Genomic DNA, 17554 nt, shown 5'->3' with positions numbered 1-17554 from the left:
ATAACCCTCATTAGAGATGTTGTTAGAGGCATACTGATAAATAGTGTACTTAATTAGTTGTAACAACTCAAGGTTTTTAGTTGTGTCACTTATATTAGATGTCTTATTTTTTGTTATTCTTTTCTTGATTGAAACTTTGTAACTAACTCTGTAATCATCTCTCTATAAATAATGAGCTCCATTCAAGATTTGGTAACTTTTGCAAAGTCTTGTGATTTATTCTCTGTTTGTGTCCTTTTAGATTTGCATAGATAAGTTCCTCTAATTTTACATGGTTTCAGGAAGCTCTTGACTAACGTTGATCATGGATCCTCGTCACCCTGAACCCATTACTCAAACCTCTATTGCTGCAACTCAGGCTGCTTTGCCAGTTCAGCAATGGAATCCATTTCAAAATTCTCTGAATTCATCTCTCATTGTTCGATTAGATCAAACAAACTTTCTTGCGTAGAAATCGCCAGTAATTCCCACTGTCATCGGTCATGGCTTTGATGACATTCTTCTCACTGGTGTTGCCCCTGTTCGAACTCTCGTCAATGGAGCTTTCAATCTAGAATTCACCACTTGGAAACGAAAAGATCAACTCTTATTGAATTGGCTCCGATCTTCAATGACCGAGACAATTCTTGGATCTCTGGCTCAATACAACTCCTCCTTCGATGCTTGGCGTGCCCTAGAACAAAGATTTGCCAGTCAATCCAAGGCTAGATTGCTTCAAATTAAATCTCAGATCTCGACAATTAAGAAATGTAATCTTTCAATCACTGATTACTGTGACAAAGTGAAACTTCTTGTTGATTCTTTGTCCACGGTTGGTCATTCTCTTGATGACAATGATCTCATAATGCACATGCTTAATGGATTAGGACCTGAGTAGGATCTTGTGGTTGTTCATGTCATAAGTCTTGTGGATAATCTTTCGTTAGAATCTATCCAATCTTTATTACTAACCCATGAGAGCAGGCTTGAAAGACATTACTCTGTTGGAGACTCTAATTCTAACATTTCAACAAATCTCAGCATACATTATACTTGCTCCAACACTGGTAATGGATATCGGACATATGCCAATCAAGGTCGTGGCTATCCCTCCATCAATCGTGCTCAGGGTCGTCCCTATGGTAGAGGAAATCCATCCATTCCACGATTACTCTGTCAAGTTTGCCACAAAGCAGGGCACATGGCTGTTGTCTGTCATTACAGATTCGACAAAGGGTTTGTCACACCCAAGATCAATGAATCTAAGGTCTTTCTTGCTAAAATTGATGACCAAGAAGATCAACAGGTTTGCTCCAATTCAACACTACCAGAATTTGTGGAAGATTATGACTGGTATGCTGACATAGGTGCAACCAATCATATAGCACAAGGCATGGAACATCTTGAATCTGAAATTCCATATTCAAGATTTGATACTCTTGTAGTTAGAAATGGCAAAAGACTTGCTATCAGTCATATTGGTAACTACTCTCTCCCCTCTTCTAGTTCATCTTTACATCTAAACAATGTCTGTAAAGCTCATACCATAACCAAAAATCTTATTAGTGTCTCTAAGTTAACAACAAATAATAATAATTTCTTGGAATTTCATTCCAAATGTTGTTTTGTTAGGAACAAAATCACAGGGAGAGTGCTACTTAAGGGGAGGCTTAAAAATGATCTATACATGTTGTCTCACAGTTCTTTCCTTCTAAGGTCCAGCTTGAGTGTCATCTTGTCACCAAGCAATCCAAGTTTGAGTCAAATTCTACTTTTTCCTCTGTAAACAATCAAGAGTCTGTAAACAATTCTCTTTCTCTTTCATCTCAACGTAATAAGAGTACTGCTAATACAACTTCTCCACCTTGTATTGTTATTCCAATTGATAAAAATGATGTTTGCACATTGCCTATTGTTCATAATTCTGCACTATTTCCTGCTAAAAAATCTAATATAAAATTATAGTACTCAAAACTTGGGTATCCTGCTCCTGAAATCTTAGCTAAGATTTTATCTACTTTACATATTCCAAGCAACCTAAGAAATCTAAAGTTCTGTGAAGCATGCAAAAAAAGCAAAAGCCATAAACTACAATATTCTCTCTCTAAGTCTAAGGCCTCCTAACCTTTAGAATTTGTAACGCCCTAATCTATAGGGACGCCACATGTGTGATTTTATAAACTAGTTTAATACTAATAGAATAATTAATTATTAAAAACTGTGATAATATTAAAAAAAAAAAACTTGACTAAAATAAAATACTAAAAATAGACATTATAACGGCAGTAAAAAGGTATTCTGGGGATCCCTGATATGAAAGTTTTACAAAATGGCTAGTAAGGTCAATATGTACATTGCTTGAGAAGACTGTCATCTCATGGTTGTTCTAACTTTTCTTTGCCCTTACCCGCACCACAGAGCACCTGTGAGTCACATAGACTCAACAAGAAAAGTAATAAAGAAGGATACATTAAATAATTAATTATACATTTTATTATCATAACATGATTAAACCATAACATTTAACAGTAGGTAATATAACCATCCATATACATAGAAATAGATAATTGCACTACCTAATCAAGTGGGCCCATGCCATAACCTGGCACCAATATATCACATCGCCTAATCAGATGAGCCTGTACCTATGCCCGGTACTCATATGTCACTGACGCCCGTACCTATCTCATCTCTTAATCAAACCCTAGACCAGGACCTCGACCCGGACTCAGATCCTGACCCTCACTCAGACTCGAACCCAGAACCTAGACCTGTACCTGAACCCGAAACCTCGCCCCAGACCCTAGACCCTAGACCCTAACTCCTGACCTTAAACCCAGACCCCAGACCCAAACCTGAAACCCAAAACCCAAAACCTGGACCTGAACCTTAAACCCTAAACTCATACCTAGATTCGTACTCAGAGCCCAAAGACCGGACCAAGCCCTAGACCTCATACCCGAACTCGGACCCCAGACCTTAAACTCAGTCAGGTTTAGATTTGGGTCCAAGTCTGAGGTATGGGTCAGGGTCCGAGTTTGAGTTGGGGTTCGAGCTTCGTGTCCGTGTTCGAGGTCCAGGTCTAACGTCCGTGTCCGTGTTTGGGGTCCAAGGTTTGGGTTTGGGGTTCAGGTTCGGGTTCGAGTCCAGATTCGAGATTCGGATCGAGGTCCGAGTCTGAGTTTGGGGTCTGTGTCTGGGGTCAAGGTCCAGGTTTGGGGTCTAGGTCTGGGGTCAAGGTCCAAGTTTGGGGTCTAGGTCTAAAGTCTAAGGTCTGGGTCTAAATTCGTGTCCTTGGTCCAGATTTAAGTCCTAAGTCCGGGTCCGAGTCTTGGCCCGAGGCTTGATCCAAGGTGGGATGGGTTCATGTTGTGGTATGGTGTAGAATATTAAATGTTGAGTTATTTATTAATAATTTATATATATATATAACTACCATCAAATTCTTTATTCATTTATGAGGTTGTGACTTGTATTGTACGGATAATTAAGATCACAAGCCTTGAATAAAATAATCAGCAATATATTAAAGTTATAGAATATTTAATCAATGATTGCTAGTATAGTTCACTGATCCCTGTTATTCAGTGTAAGTAATCTTGATTCGGATCGCTGATGTAAATAGACATCTTGGTGAATGTCTTGTATATAATATAAAATATATATATATATGATATGAATGATATGTAATTAAGTTGTCTTTATCAAACTAGTCGTTTTTAATAAATACCTAATTTATACCACAATGATGATCAATTAGTAGATCGACCTAAATCTTGAGAAATCATGAACTCTTGTTCATGTTATTAATTTCTTTGATTCACTCGCTAAAGTTTTTCAGAGAAGATGTTTCTTACAACTTCTATTTTGGAAAGCTAATAATGTGGATGGTTGGGAACTTGATCTATAATGTGGAATTCTGACTTTTCTAACGGATCGAATATTAGTTCCCTTTAAATGTTAATTCTGGAACTCAAAGTTGTGCATAATTTATATTGGATCTAAATTATATTTTCACTAGTGAATTAATGATACTAAAAGATAAAAAGTTAATTAGAAGGGTAAAACTATAATTTAACCAAAATTAACTATGAACTGATACATGAAGGGCTAATCACTGGTATTGATTATATTAATGATCACTATAGTTAAATTTAGTAAATATAATTCTATAATTACTAAGAATTCAATTCTATTTTTTTAATGAATTAATAATAGAATTAGTAAATAGGATTATTTGGTTGATGATATTCAATAAATAATCTAATTTATTAGAGCTTAGTATTATAGATTCATAGTCCTTGGATTGCCAGTATATAACATTTGTCAAGGGTATGGATGACACAAAATAATTATATTGAAAAAAATCTATAGAAAAATAGTAATTCTTTATTTTTTTAATAAATAAATTATTTTTAAATTTATTACTGAAATAAATTGGGAAGACAAAGATTTATCACGACAAGATACCATCTTGTAATAACCTTACAAGGTGGCACCTAGCACTGTGTTCCTGCACAGTTATAGGCGTCTATGACAAATGGTGGGCCCACTGGGTTTGTTTTTGAATTAATTAATTACTTAATTCAAAAGATAAACATTTATATTGCAATGAAAGTTTGTTAATTATTTTTAAAAAAGATAAATATTTATTTAAATTTAAATTTAAAAAATAGTTATAGATAATTATTTATGACTAAGGTATTCCCTTAAAGTGATTGAGATATTCCCTTAATTGGTTATTACTTATTAGATATTTAGTTTAAATTAGATATTTAAATTTAAAAATAATATCTATAACAGAATCATTTATTGATTTTTATTCAAATATTTAAATATTATTATTTAATATTTAAATAAATAAATATCTTATTTTATTAAACTTTTAATATTATTTTATTTGTTATAATTAATATGCTAATAATTGACTGAGCAACAAGGAGATGTGGCTTTCGAGGAGCAATCATGAATTGACTAAGCTTGTTCATAACATAGGAGAGATCAAGCTTGGTGGTAGGGATGTACACGGAGTGGGAAATTGGCGGGGAGTGCTCCCCCCGTCCCCATTCCCGTTAAGAATTTAATCTCCATCACCGTTTATTGGCAGGGAATTCGTTAATAAGGGCGGGGGCGGGGACGAGGAGGGGAATCCCTTAAAAAAATAAAGTTTATAATAAAATTTTTAATATACAAAAATATTAAACTACATTAAAATTAAAATATTACACATTAATTATTATTCAATAAACTAATTATTATCTAAAACACAACTTAAAATTCATAAACAAGATAGTAATATACTAAAAAAATACAAACATAAATTATAAACTATAAAGTATTACTAGAAATATAAGATAAAATACTAAACGGGTCCCCGTTAGGGCGGGGAGTGTGATCCCCGTCCTCGCCCCTTTAACATTCGGGGACAAAAAGTAATCCTCGTTCCCGCCCCGTTCTTCATTTAGACGAGGAATCCCCCACCCCATTAGGGGCAGATCCCCACAAAGCCCTATCCCCGTGGGGAAAATGTGCATCCCTACTTGGTGGTTGTAAGATAGATCAATTTTCCTATGATGCTTCTATAAGTTATAGGGTCAGGGAGTAAATCTCCTAAGTCCTTGTTGAGTTTGTTGTTAGACTCCATGGGGTGGAAGCCGGTTTGGCTACCGAGAATCTTGTGTCAATTAGTACTTGTAGTGCAAAAGGTCTTTAGGAGATTGAAATTCCATTAGTGGATCAAGCTATTTCAAGGCCTTGACAAATTTCAGGGGGTAAGATATTTTAATTTGAACACAGAGTTGAGGTATTTTTTGAAATTGATAGCAGCTTTATCATTGTTGGTGGCAATGACTATGTCATCAACATAGAATAAAACAGTCAAAAACATGTTGTCTTGGTTTTTGATGAACAATGAACAGTCATAGTATGACTATTTAAAACTAGATTGCAAGAGTGTGGAGTTGAGTTTGGTAAACCATTGGTGAGAGGCTTGTTTCAAGCCGTACAAGCTCTTTTTGAGTCTGTAAACAACATTAGGGGGAATGGGCCTTTGTTTTGTACCCTTAAGGCAAGGTCATGTATATAGTTTCATGCAAGTCCCTATGGAGGAATGCATTATTGATGTCTAATTGGTGGAGTGACCAATTTTTTTTTTTTTTTGACAGCTAGAGCTAGGAGTACTTTGAGAGTATTAAATTTAGCCTCTGGGGCAAAAGTGTCAAGGTAATTAATACCTTTTTTTTGTGATTATCCTTTAGCTACTAGACATGCTTTAAAATAAACAATTACACCATAAACATCATATTTATGTTTGTAAATTCATTTATTACCTATAGTGTGTTGGCCATGGGCAAAGGAATAACCTCCCAGGTATGTTGTTGCTCCGAGGTTGTGAGCTCAGTATCCATGGTATTGAGCCATTATTTGTATTTATAAGCTTGCTTATAACTGGATGGTTCACTGAGATAGACTGGAAGTATGGCAGCACAAAACTGATTAGATAATCTGTCATAAGACAAGAAGGAATGAATGGAATGAGTAGTGGAACAATCATAATCTTTAATGTGAGGAAATTCGTTGATGACCCTGCCAGATTTGAAAACTTTTGACACAACTGGTAGGAGTGGTAATTTCTCAACAAGAGTGGCAGAGGTGATTGGGGAGCCATAGATGTGGGAATGCCAGCTTTGTGAGTGGTGTTATTTGTAAGGGTAGTTGCATGATCGGTGTTGCAGAAATAGCAGCATCAACTAGGGGTGTTCGCGATGCAGGTAGTGCATATTGTAGCATTTTTTTCAAACCAAACCGCATATGCGATTTTTATAATGTCTCAAACTGCAACCGCATCGCGAGATCTTAAAATCGCAAAATTACACTACAAAAATACGGTGTGGTACGATGCAGTTTAAGCGGTTTACACTGTCATAATTATCAAATAGTGTAATGAAAATTTAAAAATCAATCTAATAAAGTTGTACAATACAAACAAAAAATTATTAAAGTTTTAACATCATAATATACATACTAATCATCAAGCCATTATATTGAATTATCTTTAAAAAATAATGCAATATACACTTATATTACATATATTTGTTACAGAATAAAAATTATATTGTAAAAAGTGATAATTTTGTAATATATAGTGCGGTGCAGTTTGAACCGCGATTATTAAATTCAAAACTGCAAACTGCACTGCACCACACGGTTTGTCAAAACGAAAGATTTTTTTTTGTTTTAATGTTTAAGAGTGTATAAGCCTTCATCCCAATAGGATAGCCTATGGAGATACAAGGAGAAGCTCCAGGAGAGAACTTATGCCTCGTTGGTAACAAGGTGAAAGCATAAGCTAGGCGACCAAATACCCTGAGATGTGTATAGTTTGGTGAAGTTTTATTGAGTAGTTCAAGAGGTGTTTTGAACTTTAATAAGCGAGATGGGGTGCAGTGTATGGGGTAAACTACAGTATGTATGATATAGGACTGGTAAACAAGGTTGAAATGAGATTGGAATAGTAAGGCCCTTGCAACATTAAGAATATGCTAGTGTTTTCTTTCAACTAAAATATTTTTTTCTACACATCTATGAACTTTAATGCCTTTGGAAGTATAAAATAGAGGCAAGTTTAATTCTTTTGCATTGTCACAACGGATGATCTCAATGGTAGTGTGGTATTGCTTGGCTACATAATTATAAAATTGAGAAATGAGCTGAGCAACATTAGATTTATTTTTTAAAAAATAAATCCATGTATGTCTAGAGTGATTATTAATAATTGTTAAGAAGTATGTGTATCCGTCAATGCTCATAAAGTGAAAAGGTCCCCAAATATGAGCAAACATATCATTTGATGAGGAAAATAATAAACGTTTTTGTTTTTGCAATGGACATACTGGACAAAAACAAGAATGATATTTATTATTGGGAAATGAAATTTCTTTATTCATTGTTTGTGTAATTTGCGTAGTAAGTTGTCCTAGGCGATCGTGCCAAAGGTTATTACAAGCAATGTCAAAAAAATAATGATGAGTAGATTGAGTACGAGGCAACATGTAGAGATTGTGAAGCCGTTTAGCAATCCTAATCTTTGAATGTGCCTAAAGAAAACAAGCATTGTTGTTAAACAACAGTAAGTCAATCAAATAATCAAGAAGTGCACTAACATAAAAAATGTTTAGCTAAAATTCAGGAATGAAAAGAACATCCTTAAGAGTAATGTGTTCATTAATTTGAACAGTCCCAGTGTCAATGACATGAATTTGGTCTCCATTTGGCAAGGTAACATTAGGGATAAATGTTTTGTTAAAAAAGATTGAAGAAAGTTTGGAATGTTGCAGACATGCTATGTAGCACCATTGTCCACAATCCAAAAATGAGTGGATGCATGTTACCAGAGAAGTTGGAGACCATTGGAGTCATTTCAACTTGTGTAGATTGTTTGGGAGACTGACTAAGAAGACTGATCAACTCGTGAACTTGATTTACATTCATCGAGGAGAGAGGGGGAGCTGGAGAGGAAGTAGATGCAACATTGTTAACTCTTGGTTTGGAAGAGTCTTGTAGATGCAACATTGTTAACTCCTAGTTTGGAAGAGTCTTCAAATTCTTCTTATCTTCATCTACAGGGAGAAAACCATCAAGGAAATAAAATTTATCGACCCAATGACATGATTTCTTGCAATTGGAACATGTAGGGTGTGGTTTCTTGGCTTTAGGAGCAAACGACTTAAAGGTAGATGTGGCAGCAATGACAAGATTGATTCTGAGTCCTCTTTGGTATTCTGCTTGAGAAATCACAGAGGAAATAGTAAATAGAGGAGGAATAGGATTATTGAGCAGCATTTGAGCACGAACCTGGACATATGACTCATTAAGACCCATTAGGAAAGCAATCTTATATTTTCTTCATGGTGCCATAAGTGCAGCCACATATGCAAGGAGAGAAGGATTGAAACTCACAAAGTTCATCCCAAATGGCTTTGAGTCAAGTGAAATACGAACTGACATTGGAATCACGTTGTTTGAGATTGGAAAGAGAGATTTGGAGCTCAAATATCCTGGTGCCACTGCTTTAATTGAAGTGTTCATGAAGTTCGTTCCACATATCAATAACCTTATCTCGAAACATGATGCTTTTAGCAATATCAGGGGAAACAGATTGGAGAATCCAAGACATGACCATATTGTTGCAAGTAATCCAAAAACTCATATTAGGATAAGTGGGAGGAGGTCGAGGTAACGTACTGTCGATGAATCGAGTTTTGTTTTTTGGTACAATGGAGATAGATGAGTACCCTTCTAAGAAAGGAAGTTTTCTTGACCACTGAGAGGTGTAGGAACGATGATATAAGCTGGTTGATCACAATTGTTGAGATGGAAAGGGATTTTGTGATCAATAGGTTGAGATTGTTCGATCGAAGCATAATATGGTTCATTACCATCAAATCTAGGTCGATGCAAATTGTGAGAACCAACGCCATGGCCATCATTATCAATTGCAGAAGCTTGCAAAAGAGGAACAACCATTGGAGCGGGACGTTGCATGCCGTGATTCTGATGTATTGGCAAGAATTATGGCGAAGCTATGGGCAAATCATTGGCCAGAGTTATGGGTGAATCAACAATTAGAAAGGGATCTTGTGAAGAAGATGAACCAGAGGACTGAGTGCGTGCCATGAACAGAGTATAAGCGAAAGATCTAGTTTACGTCTGATACCATAATAGAGGTGAGAATTGATTCAGTACTTGGTAAAATGCAATCTGTTGTATATGAGAAAATGGAAAACCCTTTATGTACACATTCATCCTTACTTAGCTAGTTGAGTTAGTTATAACTAACTAACTAACCTAAACTATCTCTGCAAATGACTAACTAACTAAAGCAGTAGCGGTAATATGTTTTAATAAATTGACTTTGAGATGGAACCCCGTGCATCTTACAATTTTAGCATGGTATCAGAGCTAAACTATACTCTAATGAGTATTCGATCAAAATCCAAAAATCGGTCTAAAAAGAAAGCCAAAGGAGCCGCTTGTGATCCGATGATAGTGAACCAAAAAGAGCCGTTTGTGATCTGGGGATAGTGAGCCAAATAGAGTCGCTGTGAGCCAAAAAAGCCACTTGTGGTCGAGTTGTGCAAGATTGGTGAACAACAAAAATAGCTACCATATTGAGGAGGGATATTAGGGAGTCACACATTGATAATGTGTGGAAACTAAATACCATACATAAGATGCATAGGCTATTTCTCCTCTCATTGCCAATTGGTTTTGAAATAGAACCTTATGCATCTTACAATTCTAACACATCCTTCGTGCGCCAACCACCATTAACGACATGTTTACCCACCAATGACCATATCCTTCAATTTATTTTTCACTTTTAATGATTGAAAATTCAATCCAAGACTTAACCCCATAAAAATATTCACTAAGGACACTAATTTTATGGTTTCGAACACATATTTGCATGATTTATTGGTTTGGTAGCAATTTCTTCTTCTTCTTCTTTTGAAAATTTAATAGAAAAATATGATTTAAAACTAATGTTTAACAATAGTCTCATAAAAATGTGATTTTATGCCAAAAATATTATTTAACAATCGTTTGTGATAAAATTTTATAAAAGCTTTGGTGAGGTATAACTTTTTACTTGTTTGTCCACTTTAGGTGATTTTTTTTTTGTTTTTTTTTTGAGTATAACCTTAAACTAAGAGGGTGTATAACCTAAACTTCAAATTATTTAAGTTTCAAACTTCGTTATGGTATCAAACAAGCAGATCTAGAAATTTATTGTTTTACACTTAGAATTTAATGTTATACATATTATAAATGTGTAGATCTCCAAATTACCATTTAAAAAAAAAAATTACAAGAATTGATAACTGAGTGAAAAGTAAATTTTATAAGTTTTATCAAATTTCATCGCAGATCATCGCAAATGTATTATTCTTGCGTCAAAAATTATGTTTTTATGACACCATTACAAATGTATCATTTTTAGCCTAAAATTAAATTTTCATGAAACTATCATTAAACGTCATTTTATTTTGGCTAAATTCTTCACTAGGGGCATCACAAACACATAGTTTTGCTAAAAAATATGTAGATTTTTTAATTAAAGCAATAAATAAAAAAAGTAATGCTAAACCTAAAAAATCATATATTACTGTGTTTGAAACGTATAAATTAGTGTTTAAGTGAATCTCCTTGGATGTTTCAGGTTTTTGATTTGATTTTGAATTATTAAAATATTAAGAAAAAAAGAGAAATATAGAGCTTCGATGAGTTGCTTCAATGGTGATGAGAGGTTGCGGCGTCAATGGTGATGGAAGGTTGCGGCGTCAATAGTGGTGGCATCGTGGGGAGGTGGTGGTGGAGGCAGTGCCATCATGGTAGAGAGAGAGAGAGAGAGAGAGAGAGAGAGAGAGAGAGAGAGAGAGAGAGAGAGAGAGAGATTGTTATAGTCTTTTTGTTAAAAATGACATTTTGATGATGGTTAATTATGTTCTAATGAGCGTATACTAAGTACTAACTACCAAGTAAGAATCATAACTCTTTCAAAAATAAATAAACAAATAAATAATCATAAAGTATCAAGTTTCCAATGCATATCCTTACATATCCAATGCACCCACACATGCCCTTCCTAAAAATTTCCTTACCTATTTGGGAAACTCTCAACTTGTGGAAAAAGAAAAAGAAGATGAGCTAACATAAGCATATATATATATAATATCTAATACACAAATGTTGTTGTTTCTAACACTCAAATCTTTGCTACTATTATAATATTTTAATTTGATTATGTATTAGACAAGAAATGGATCGAATACAAATGGGGTTCTACTTCTCATGTTGCTTCCACTTTCCTGCTGCATACATACACGTGTATACATTTTCTGAATAAATACAAAATATTAACAAATAGAGTTTTGACCACCAATTACCTTACAAGTAACATAAGTTAATTGATGTTGTGAATGCTATTTCTGTTAGTTATTTCTGTTTGTGGATCATTCCCCCATTGCTTCTGCTTATCATTTTCAGATAGTGATCTCTCCACTTTCCTCCTCTTATTGGAGTTGTCTGATTTCTCATCAATCAATGATATAAATCGCCTAAGCCGCCCTGATTTCATATCACTTGAACCACCTGTAACAGAATCTGGTGCAGAACCGCGCCATAGTTTGTTCATAATTTGGAAGAAGTATATGAGAAGAGCAAGGAAGCAAGCAACACCACATATAAGAAAGAGGCCCCAGAAACTCTTGAGGTGAAGCTGATCAGATTCAAGTTCAGCACTTTCCATTTGGCACGCGCTTCTCATCAACCACTTGTCATGGATTCTCTGAAGATCCCCGTTTTCAGATAGCTGGAGAATCGCGGTTGACATGTCAATCGCTAGTGGAGAGTCTCTTGGAAATGCCTGTCACAATGAGAGGAAAAAAGAGATGTCATGAATTCAGATAAAAGGCTAAAATCTTAGCTCAAATAGTCCTCCCACAAGGTCTGAGTTTCAAGTCCCTTTGGGTACCAACATTAGCAATTAATATAGTTTTCTGGTCCCTAAATATTTAGATTAAAAAAAAATAAAATGTTTTAACAGAATGATGACTGTAAATCAGATCCTCACGAAACCCCAGCCGCTTTTAGTGAACTCCTGGCCAACAACTCTAAATTTGCATTGTGTTGAGAGGAAGAGTTCAATGTAAGCGCGTTCATCAACCACAGCTGCCACGCCGCCTTTCTTAGGACCGTCCTGAAGTGCTTTAGCATAGGCTTCCGGTGAACCAAGGGGAACAAGCCTAGACTTAGGTATGTTTAGCTCCTCACTAAGGTAATGTTCAGCAAAAGATCCCACTTGATACCCAATGGGCTCATCAGTGGATTTCAAGCTTTCAATCCCTTTAATGGGAGAAGATAGTTGCTGCACTGTAAGGATTGATGTCAAACTCGCAGTGTAACTCGAGTTTATGATCAAAACCACAAAGAGCCATATGATCAGCACAAAACGGCCAAGAGTGCTCACGGTGTTCTCTCCTGCAAGAAGGATAGCGCAAAACGAACTCAATCAGATCAACTTTTGCTTGAGCAATTACCTCATTTTATGAAACTTTACTGTAGACAGACATGAACACTTACTGTGAGCAAAAAACATAGTTGAGAGGCTAAACCTGTTGAGATTCACAAACAAGAGATTTATCAGAAATGAACTAATCATTAAGAAAGTTATCAGCAACGAACTAATTGCTAAGAAATCTTACCATTTGATTCTATAGCAAGCTCTAGACTCAAATGGTAAGATTTTGCATGACCATACAAAACATAAGCTCTATCAATCACATCAGCATGTACAAGAGTAAATGAGTTATATAAAATGTTTCATACAAATTAGGTGTGTCTAAATACGTATTATTCAACTTAAGAACACACCAGAGAATGGTTATAAGCTGCCTTTTAGGAGGGCCCCGGAACTCATCGTTTATTCTATGTTCCAAAATCCACACAACTATTCCCACAACAATGAAGAAGGTGGCAGTGACAGCCCACATAAGTCCATTAAATGGTCGCAGGAATGCCCACGCACCAGTATTCAGCTTTTTAAATGGAGCTACCACAACAAGGCCAGATGCAACATATGGCTGAGTGAAATCTACTATCCTTGTCCTGTTTGTGACAATTGCAATATCACCAACAGCAGCATCAAAGAACTGATAATCAAAGGTTAACAAAAAAAAAAAAAAAAAAAAAAATCAGCCATCTGCATAAAGTTGTAGACATTTGAATGACATAATATATTCACAATGGAGAACATACACCGGTGGTGATCTTAGTCACAAGTTCTGTGTAGCTTGGATTTTCATGGCCATCTCCAAATGGGATAAATCGATATGGAACTGCATAAGGCAATAAACCCACAGCAGCAACAAAAACATCTATGCAGAAACCCTTGAACAAATTCTCAGTTCCTTGAACTTTTGACACAAATTCTTTGAAACTGACCCTATTTGGCACACCAATTCTCAGCTGTTTCCCATTGTTTGGGAATACCCAACCACGAGGCTTTACAGTTGTCTCCCCCGGCCAGATAACAGCATATAACTTCTGGTTTGCCATTGACCGATTAGGTGGTCTATCGTAGAGTGCCTCGGGAGGAATGGTTGATAAACCAGAATAGTTGGACCAGTAACCAATTCGTCGAAATCCAGTTCCAATCACGTTAATAACATCAAAGGCAGGAAGAACAAGAGATCTTTCTGAATTAAACCTGATGGGGCCTGTTAAGCCAACAAGGTTGCTATGCAATATGTTGTCCAAGAGAAGATCACCGCCATCAAAAATGCTCAATGCATCAAGGCGAAGTTGACCACCTTCTAAATTTTTTATGTTGGAATCATTAGAGAATGAAATAACCCCACCCTGATTGAAAAATGCATCAATAGCATGAGCAACCAACCATACTGAATCATAAGCATAAAGTCCATAAGAACTTAATCCCAGAGAACCACCAGTCAACTTGGCCCACCTAGAGGCAAAGGCTCTCTTTTTATCTGATTCAGGTGTGTGATGGCGCAAAACAAGCACTCCTTGCATTGACTGCATGATGTCTGAGGGAAGTGGAGAACGAGAATCTAACACAGATGAAAGCCAATCTGTGGCTATCCATACAAATCCATTTCCCATCATTCTAAGATATTGCGCCACTCTGAAAACCATGAAACCCGAATCTGGATTTACATGAAGAACTATAACTCGAGATTCCATCAATGCAACATTTACAAGTCGATCCAGGATTTCACTCCGGCTAACTTCCAAGCCTGGGGGAATTGGCACCTTGTACGAGATTTTGCAGCGTCTCTGTGCAAGTTGATCACCTAAAGCTGAGATACCATTCCGTCCATAATCATCATCTATATAAATGGTAATTATCTCCTTCCAACCATAGTAATCAATTACATCAGCCACAGCGGTCATTTGATACAAATCACTCTGTATTGTCCTAACAAAATATGGGAACTGAAGGGAAGTAAGAGTAGGGTCTGTGGCTGCGAAGGATAGTAAGGGAACTTGAAGTTCCTTAGCAACATGGGATACTATATGTGCAACTACCGATGACTGCGGGCCAACAATGGCAATGATGTCTTTCTCCATGAGTTTCAAAGCTGTAAAAAACACAGTTATTAAGCTTATTTTATTGGACTCTCTTCACAAATTTCCAGCCATGATAGTCAAGAAGAACAAACACGAGATAAAACAACAAAAAGCTGCGCAAGCAAGCAAACTAGCACAAGTTAAAAGAAAGTACCTTCAACCATGCCAAGAAACCCACTGCAGTTGGAGTTTTGCATGGTTACAAGAAGTTTAGTCCCTTGAAGAATGCTGGAATTTGAGTTCACATCTTTCACTGCTTCCTCAATAGCAATCTTGGCAACTCGGCCAATTGTGGAATCAAAAGTGAAGATAGCCCCAATATTCACAACAGCAGGCCTTGTAGAAAATTTTTGAGCATGCCCAAATGGAAAACCCCCAAGGCATATAAACAAAAGTGGAAACCAAATCAAACTCATCTTCAGCTGCCAACAAAACTTTCTTTCTGATACAATATGACACAGATCCATATCCTCCAAGACAAATTTGGTTCAGAAATTGATTCATGAGTATACAATATTGCCTATAAAATTTATATGCAGACCACTACTCCTCTAATGTGTCCAATCAGTTTAGAGATGTCAATCCCAAACCCTCTCATTCTTGACAGAAAGCTGGACAGAGAAAAAGTTTGTTAACATATTAAGCACCAAAACTATCTTCTTGCTCAGCCAAAAGAATAATTTATTAGCAAATTAAGCATCAAAACTATCTTCTTGCTCAACCAAAAGAGCATACATATTTTTCTTTTTGTTATAAACCAAAAGATTGATTGGGGAATGAGAAAATTATTCCTAGAGAAGTTAAGCCAAGGTTCTTGCTCTTGGTCTTCTCTAATAAAGTAATATTAAAAAACAAGAAGGAGCTCTCTCATCTAATAATTGGCAAAGTTGACTTCAATTTTACCCATTCTGGCAATGACATAGCATTTACTCCACACGTGATAAACATTATAGTTACATTTCTTTGATGGGTTTCACATCATTAAGAGCAAAAGCTATAAGAATCCAGAAATACAGCTAGCATCAAAACACAACACAAACACAGCCCAGAAAAAAAAAACAAAGAAGGGATTAGATTCTCTTGCTGTTATAAAGCTCTAAGCCACAAAGATAGCAACTTTGGTTTGAAAACCCAGATAAGATGATGCATCAGCATCAAATAGAATTAATATTCAATTCAACCCAAATGAAATGAAACTAAAAAAAAAAGACCTTACCCCAGAAACTCAAGTAATTGAGTGGAGGCATCCCATTCCTCTTCCTTCCCTCCCTATCTGAAAAAAAACAAAGAAAGATTGGCAGAGAAACAATAAATGGGATGTGGGTTTAAGAGAAAAAAGTCCATAAATGGTAAAACCCCTGGTCCCCTTGCTCAATTGTTACAGATGAAAACACTCGGAAAACACCAAAGAATCTAAAAATCACGTGCTTCAAACTCCAAACACAAGTGGGTACTGGGAATTTTAGTAGGTAATAGCATAATAAATATGCTTCTTTGTTGGAGAAAAAGATATATATGTGTGTCTACATACGTAAAGATCAAAACTTTAAATCACACTTCTGTACTACTAAATACTAATATATGCTATGGGATTAGGAACATTATTATCTTAATTAAGACAAGAGAGAATAATGTAAGTTACTTTACAATTCCATATAGTGTAATAGTGTCAAATCATGTCATTCAAAGCATAGCATATAGGATGCGGGGTCACATGGATGGATGACTTGTAATATAGGCAAAATAACATAATAACATCTTCACAAAATATCCAATTCAATTAACAAAATACTGATATATATACATACGAACTTGATTGGATTGAAAAATAAAAAATTGTAGATGGAATATTGATTGATATATAAAAATAAACAATAAATTCATACATATCTCAAAACTAAATATTTTAATGTAAAAAATTAATAAATTAAAATTTTGAAACATATAATATAAATATATTTCAAAATTTAATAATTTAAATGTCTATTTTATCTTTATATAATGAAAATATAATTTAAAACAAAATTAAATATTTTTTTCTACATATAATTTTTTTTTAACTTCGTTATCTATTATTTTATTTATTTTAATTTTTTATCGGAGATATCAAACAATAATAATTTATTTTATTTTATTATTAATTATGTAAAAAAAATATTTTTTAATGAATATTAAATAACTTAATATTAAAAAATAACTAATTTAAAGTAACCGATCTAATTTACACTTTTATAGATTGGACTAGATTAAATTTAAGCTATTGTGTGAATTTGATTGAATTTAAAAATTAATATCCACATTTAATGAGATCAAATGCACCATAAACAAAATAGTAGGGATCAAATTTGGTAAATACTCCTCTCCAATATAATACACAGTCAAAGGGGTTATGTTTAAGTACTATATGGATATACATACGCCA

General features: G+C 35.1%; 3 protein-coding genes across 3 annotated transcripts; 2 read left to right on the top strand and 1 right to left on the bottom strand.

Annotated features, from left to right (window-relative positions):
* The first annotated feature begins 304 nt into the window (after positions 1 to 304).
* Positions 305 to 877, top strand: LOC133032253 (uncharacterized). Its single transcript, XM_061106133.1, has 2 exons — positions 305 to 370; positions 452 to 877. The coding sequence occupies exons 1-2, from the start codon at positions 305 to 307 to the stop codon at positions 875 to 877; spliced, it is 492 nt and encodes a 163-aa protein (XP_060962116.1).
* On the top strand, positions 544 to 1882 carry LOC133032809 (uncharacterized). Its single transcript, XM_061107326.1, has 2 exons — positions 544 to 1460; positions 1612 to 1882. Exons 1-2 carry the CDS (start codon positions 1181 to 1183, stop codon positions 1692 to 1694), a joined length of 363 nt encoding a protein of 120 aa, XP_060963309.1. The 5' UTR covers positions 544 to 1180; the 3' UTR covers positions 1695 to 1882.
* A 9854-nt stretch (positions 1883 to 11736) lies between these two features.
* On the bottom strand, positions 11737 to 16747 carry LOC115724461 (glutamate receptor 3.3). The gene is made up of 7 exons (XM_030653754.2): positions 16349 to 16747; positions 15287 to 15743; positions 13798 to 15143; positions 13414 to 13691; positions 13123 to 13154; positions 12614 to 13020; positions 11737 to 12406 (listed from the first exon to the last, which is right to left on the bottom strand). The coding sequence occupies exons 2-7, from the start codon at positions 15597 to 15599 to the stop codon at positions 11945 to 11947; spliced, it is 2838 nt and encodes a 945-aa protein (XP_030509614.1). The 5' UTR covers positions 15600 to 15743; positions 16349 to 16747; the 3' UTR covers positions 11737 to 11944.
* Between the last annotated feature and the right edge of the window lie 807 nt (positions 16748 to 17554).

The sequence above is a fragment of the Cannabis sativa genome, chromosome X (assembly GCF_029168945.1).
Source record: "Cannabis sativa cultivar Pink pepper isolate KNU-18-1 chromosome X, ASM2916894v1, whole genome shotgun sequence".
NCBI lineage: Eukaryota > Viridiplantae > Streptophyta > Magnoliopsida > Rosales > Cannabaceae > Cannabis > Cannabis sativa.
Note: the sequence above shows the minus strand (reverse complement) of the source record. Positions and strands in the feature narration are given on the sequence as shown.

What these genes read in the sequence shown, in the direction of transcription:
- LOC133032253 (XM_061106133.1), top strand. Translation starts at nt 305, where the DNA reads ATGGATCCTCGTCACCCTGAACCCATTACTCAAACCTCTATTGCTGCA. An exon ending in CAACTCAGGCTGCTTTGCCA is followed by an intron (nt 371 to 451) that starts GTTCAGCAATGG and finishes TTTCTTGCGTAG; the next exon opens with AAATCGCCAGTAATTCCCAC.
- LOC133032809 (XM_061107326.1), top strand. Translation starts at nt 1,181, where the DNA reads ATGGCTGTTGTCTGTCATTACAGATTCGACAAAGGGTTTGTCACACCC. An exon ending in ACTTGCTATCAGTCATATTG is followed by an intron (nt 1,461 to 1,611) that starts GTAACTACTCTC and finishes TTGTTTTGTTAG; the next exon opens with GAACAAAATCACAGGGAGAG.
- LOC115724461 (XM_030653754.2), bottom strand. Translation starts at nt 15,599, where the DNA reads ATGGATCTGTGTCATATTGTATCAGAAAGAAAGTTTTGTTGGCAGCTG. An exon ending in TGACTAAGATCACCACCGGT is followed by an intron (nt 13,692 to 13,797) that starts GTATGTTCTCCA and finishes TTTGATTATCAG; the next exon opens with TTCTTTGATGCTGCTGTTGG. An exon ending in CTAAAAGCGGCTGGGGTTTC is followed by an intron (nt 12,407 to 12,613) that starts GTGAGGATCTGA and finishes TCATTGTGACAG; the next exon opens with GCATTTCCAAGAGACTCTCC.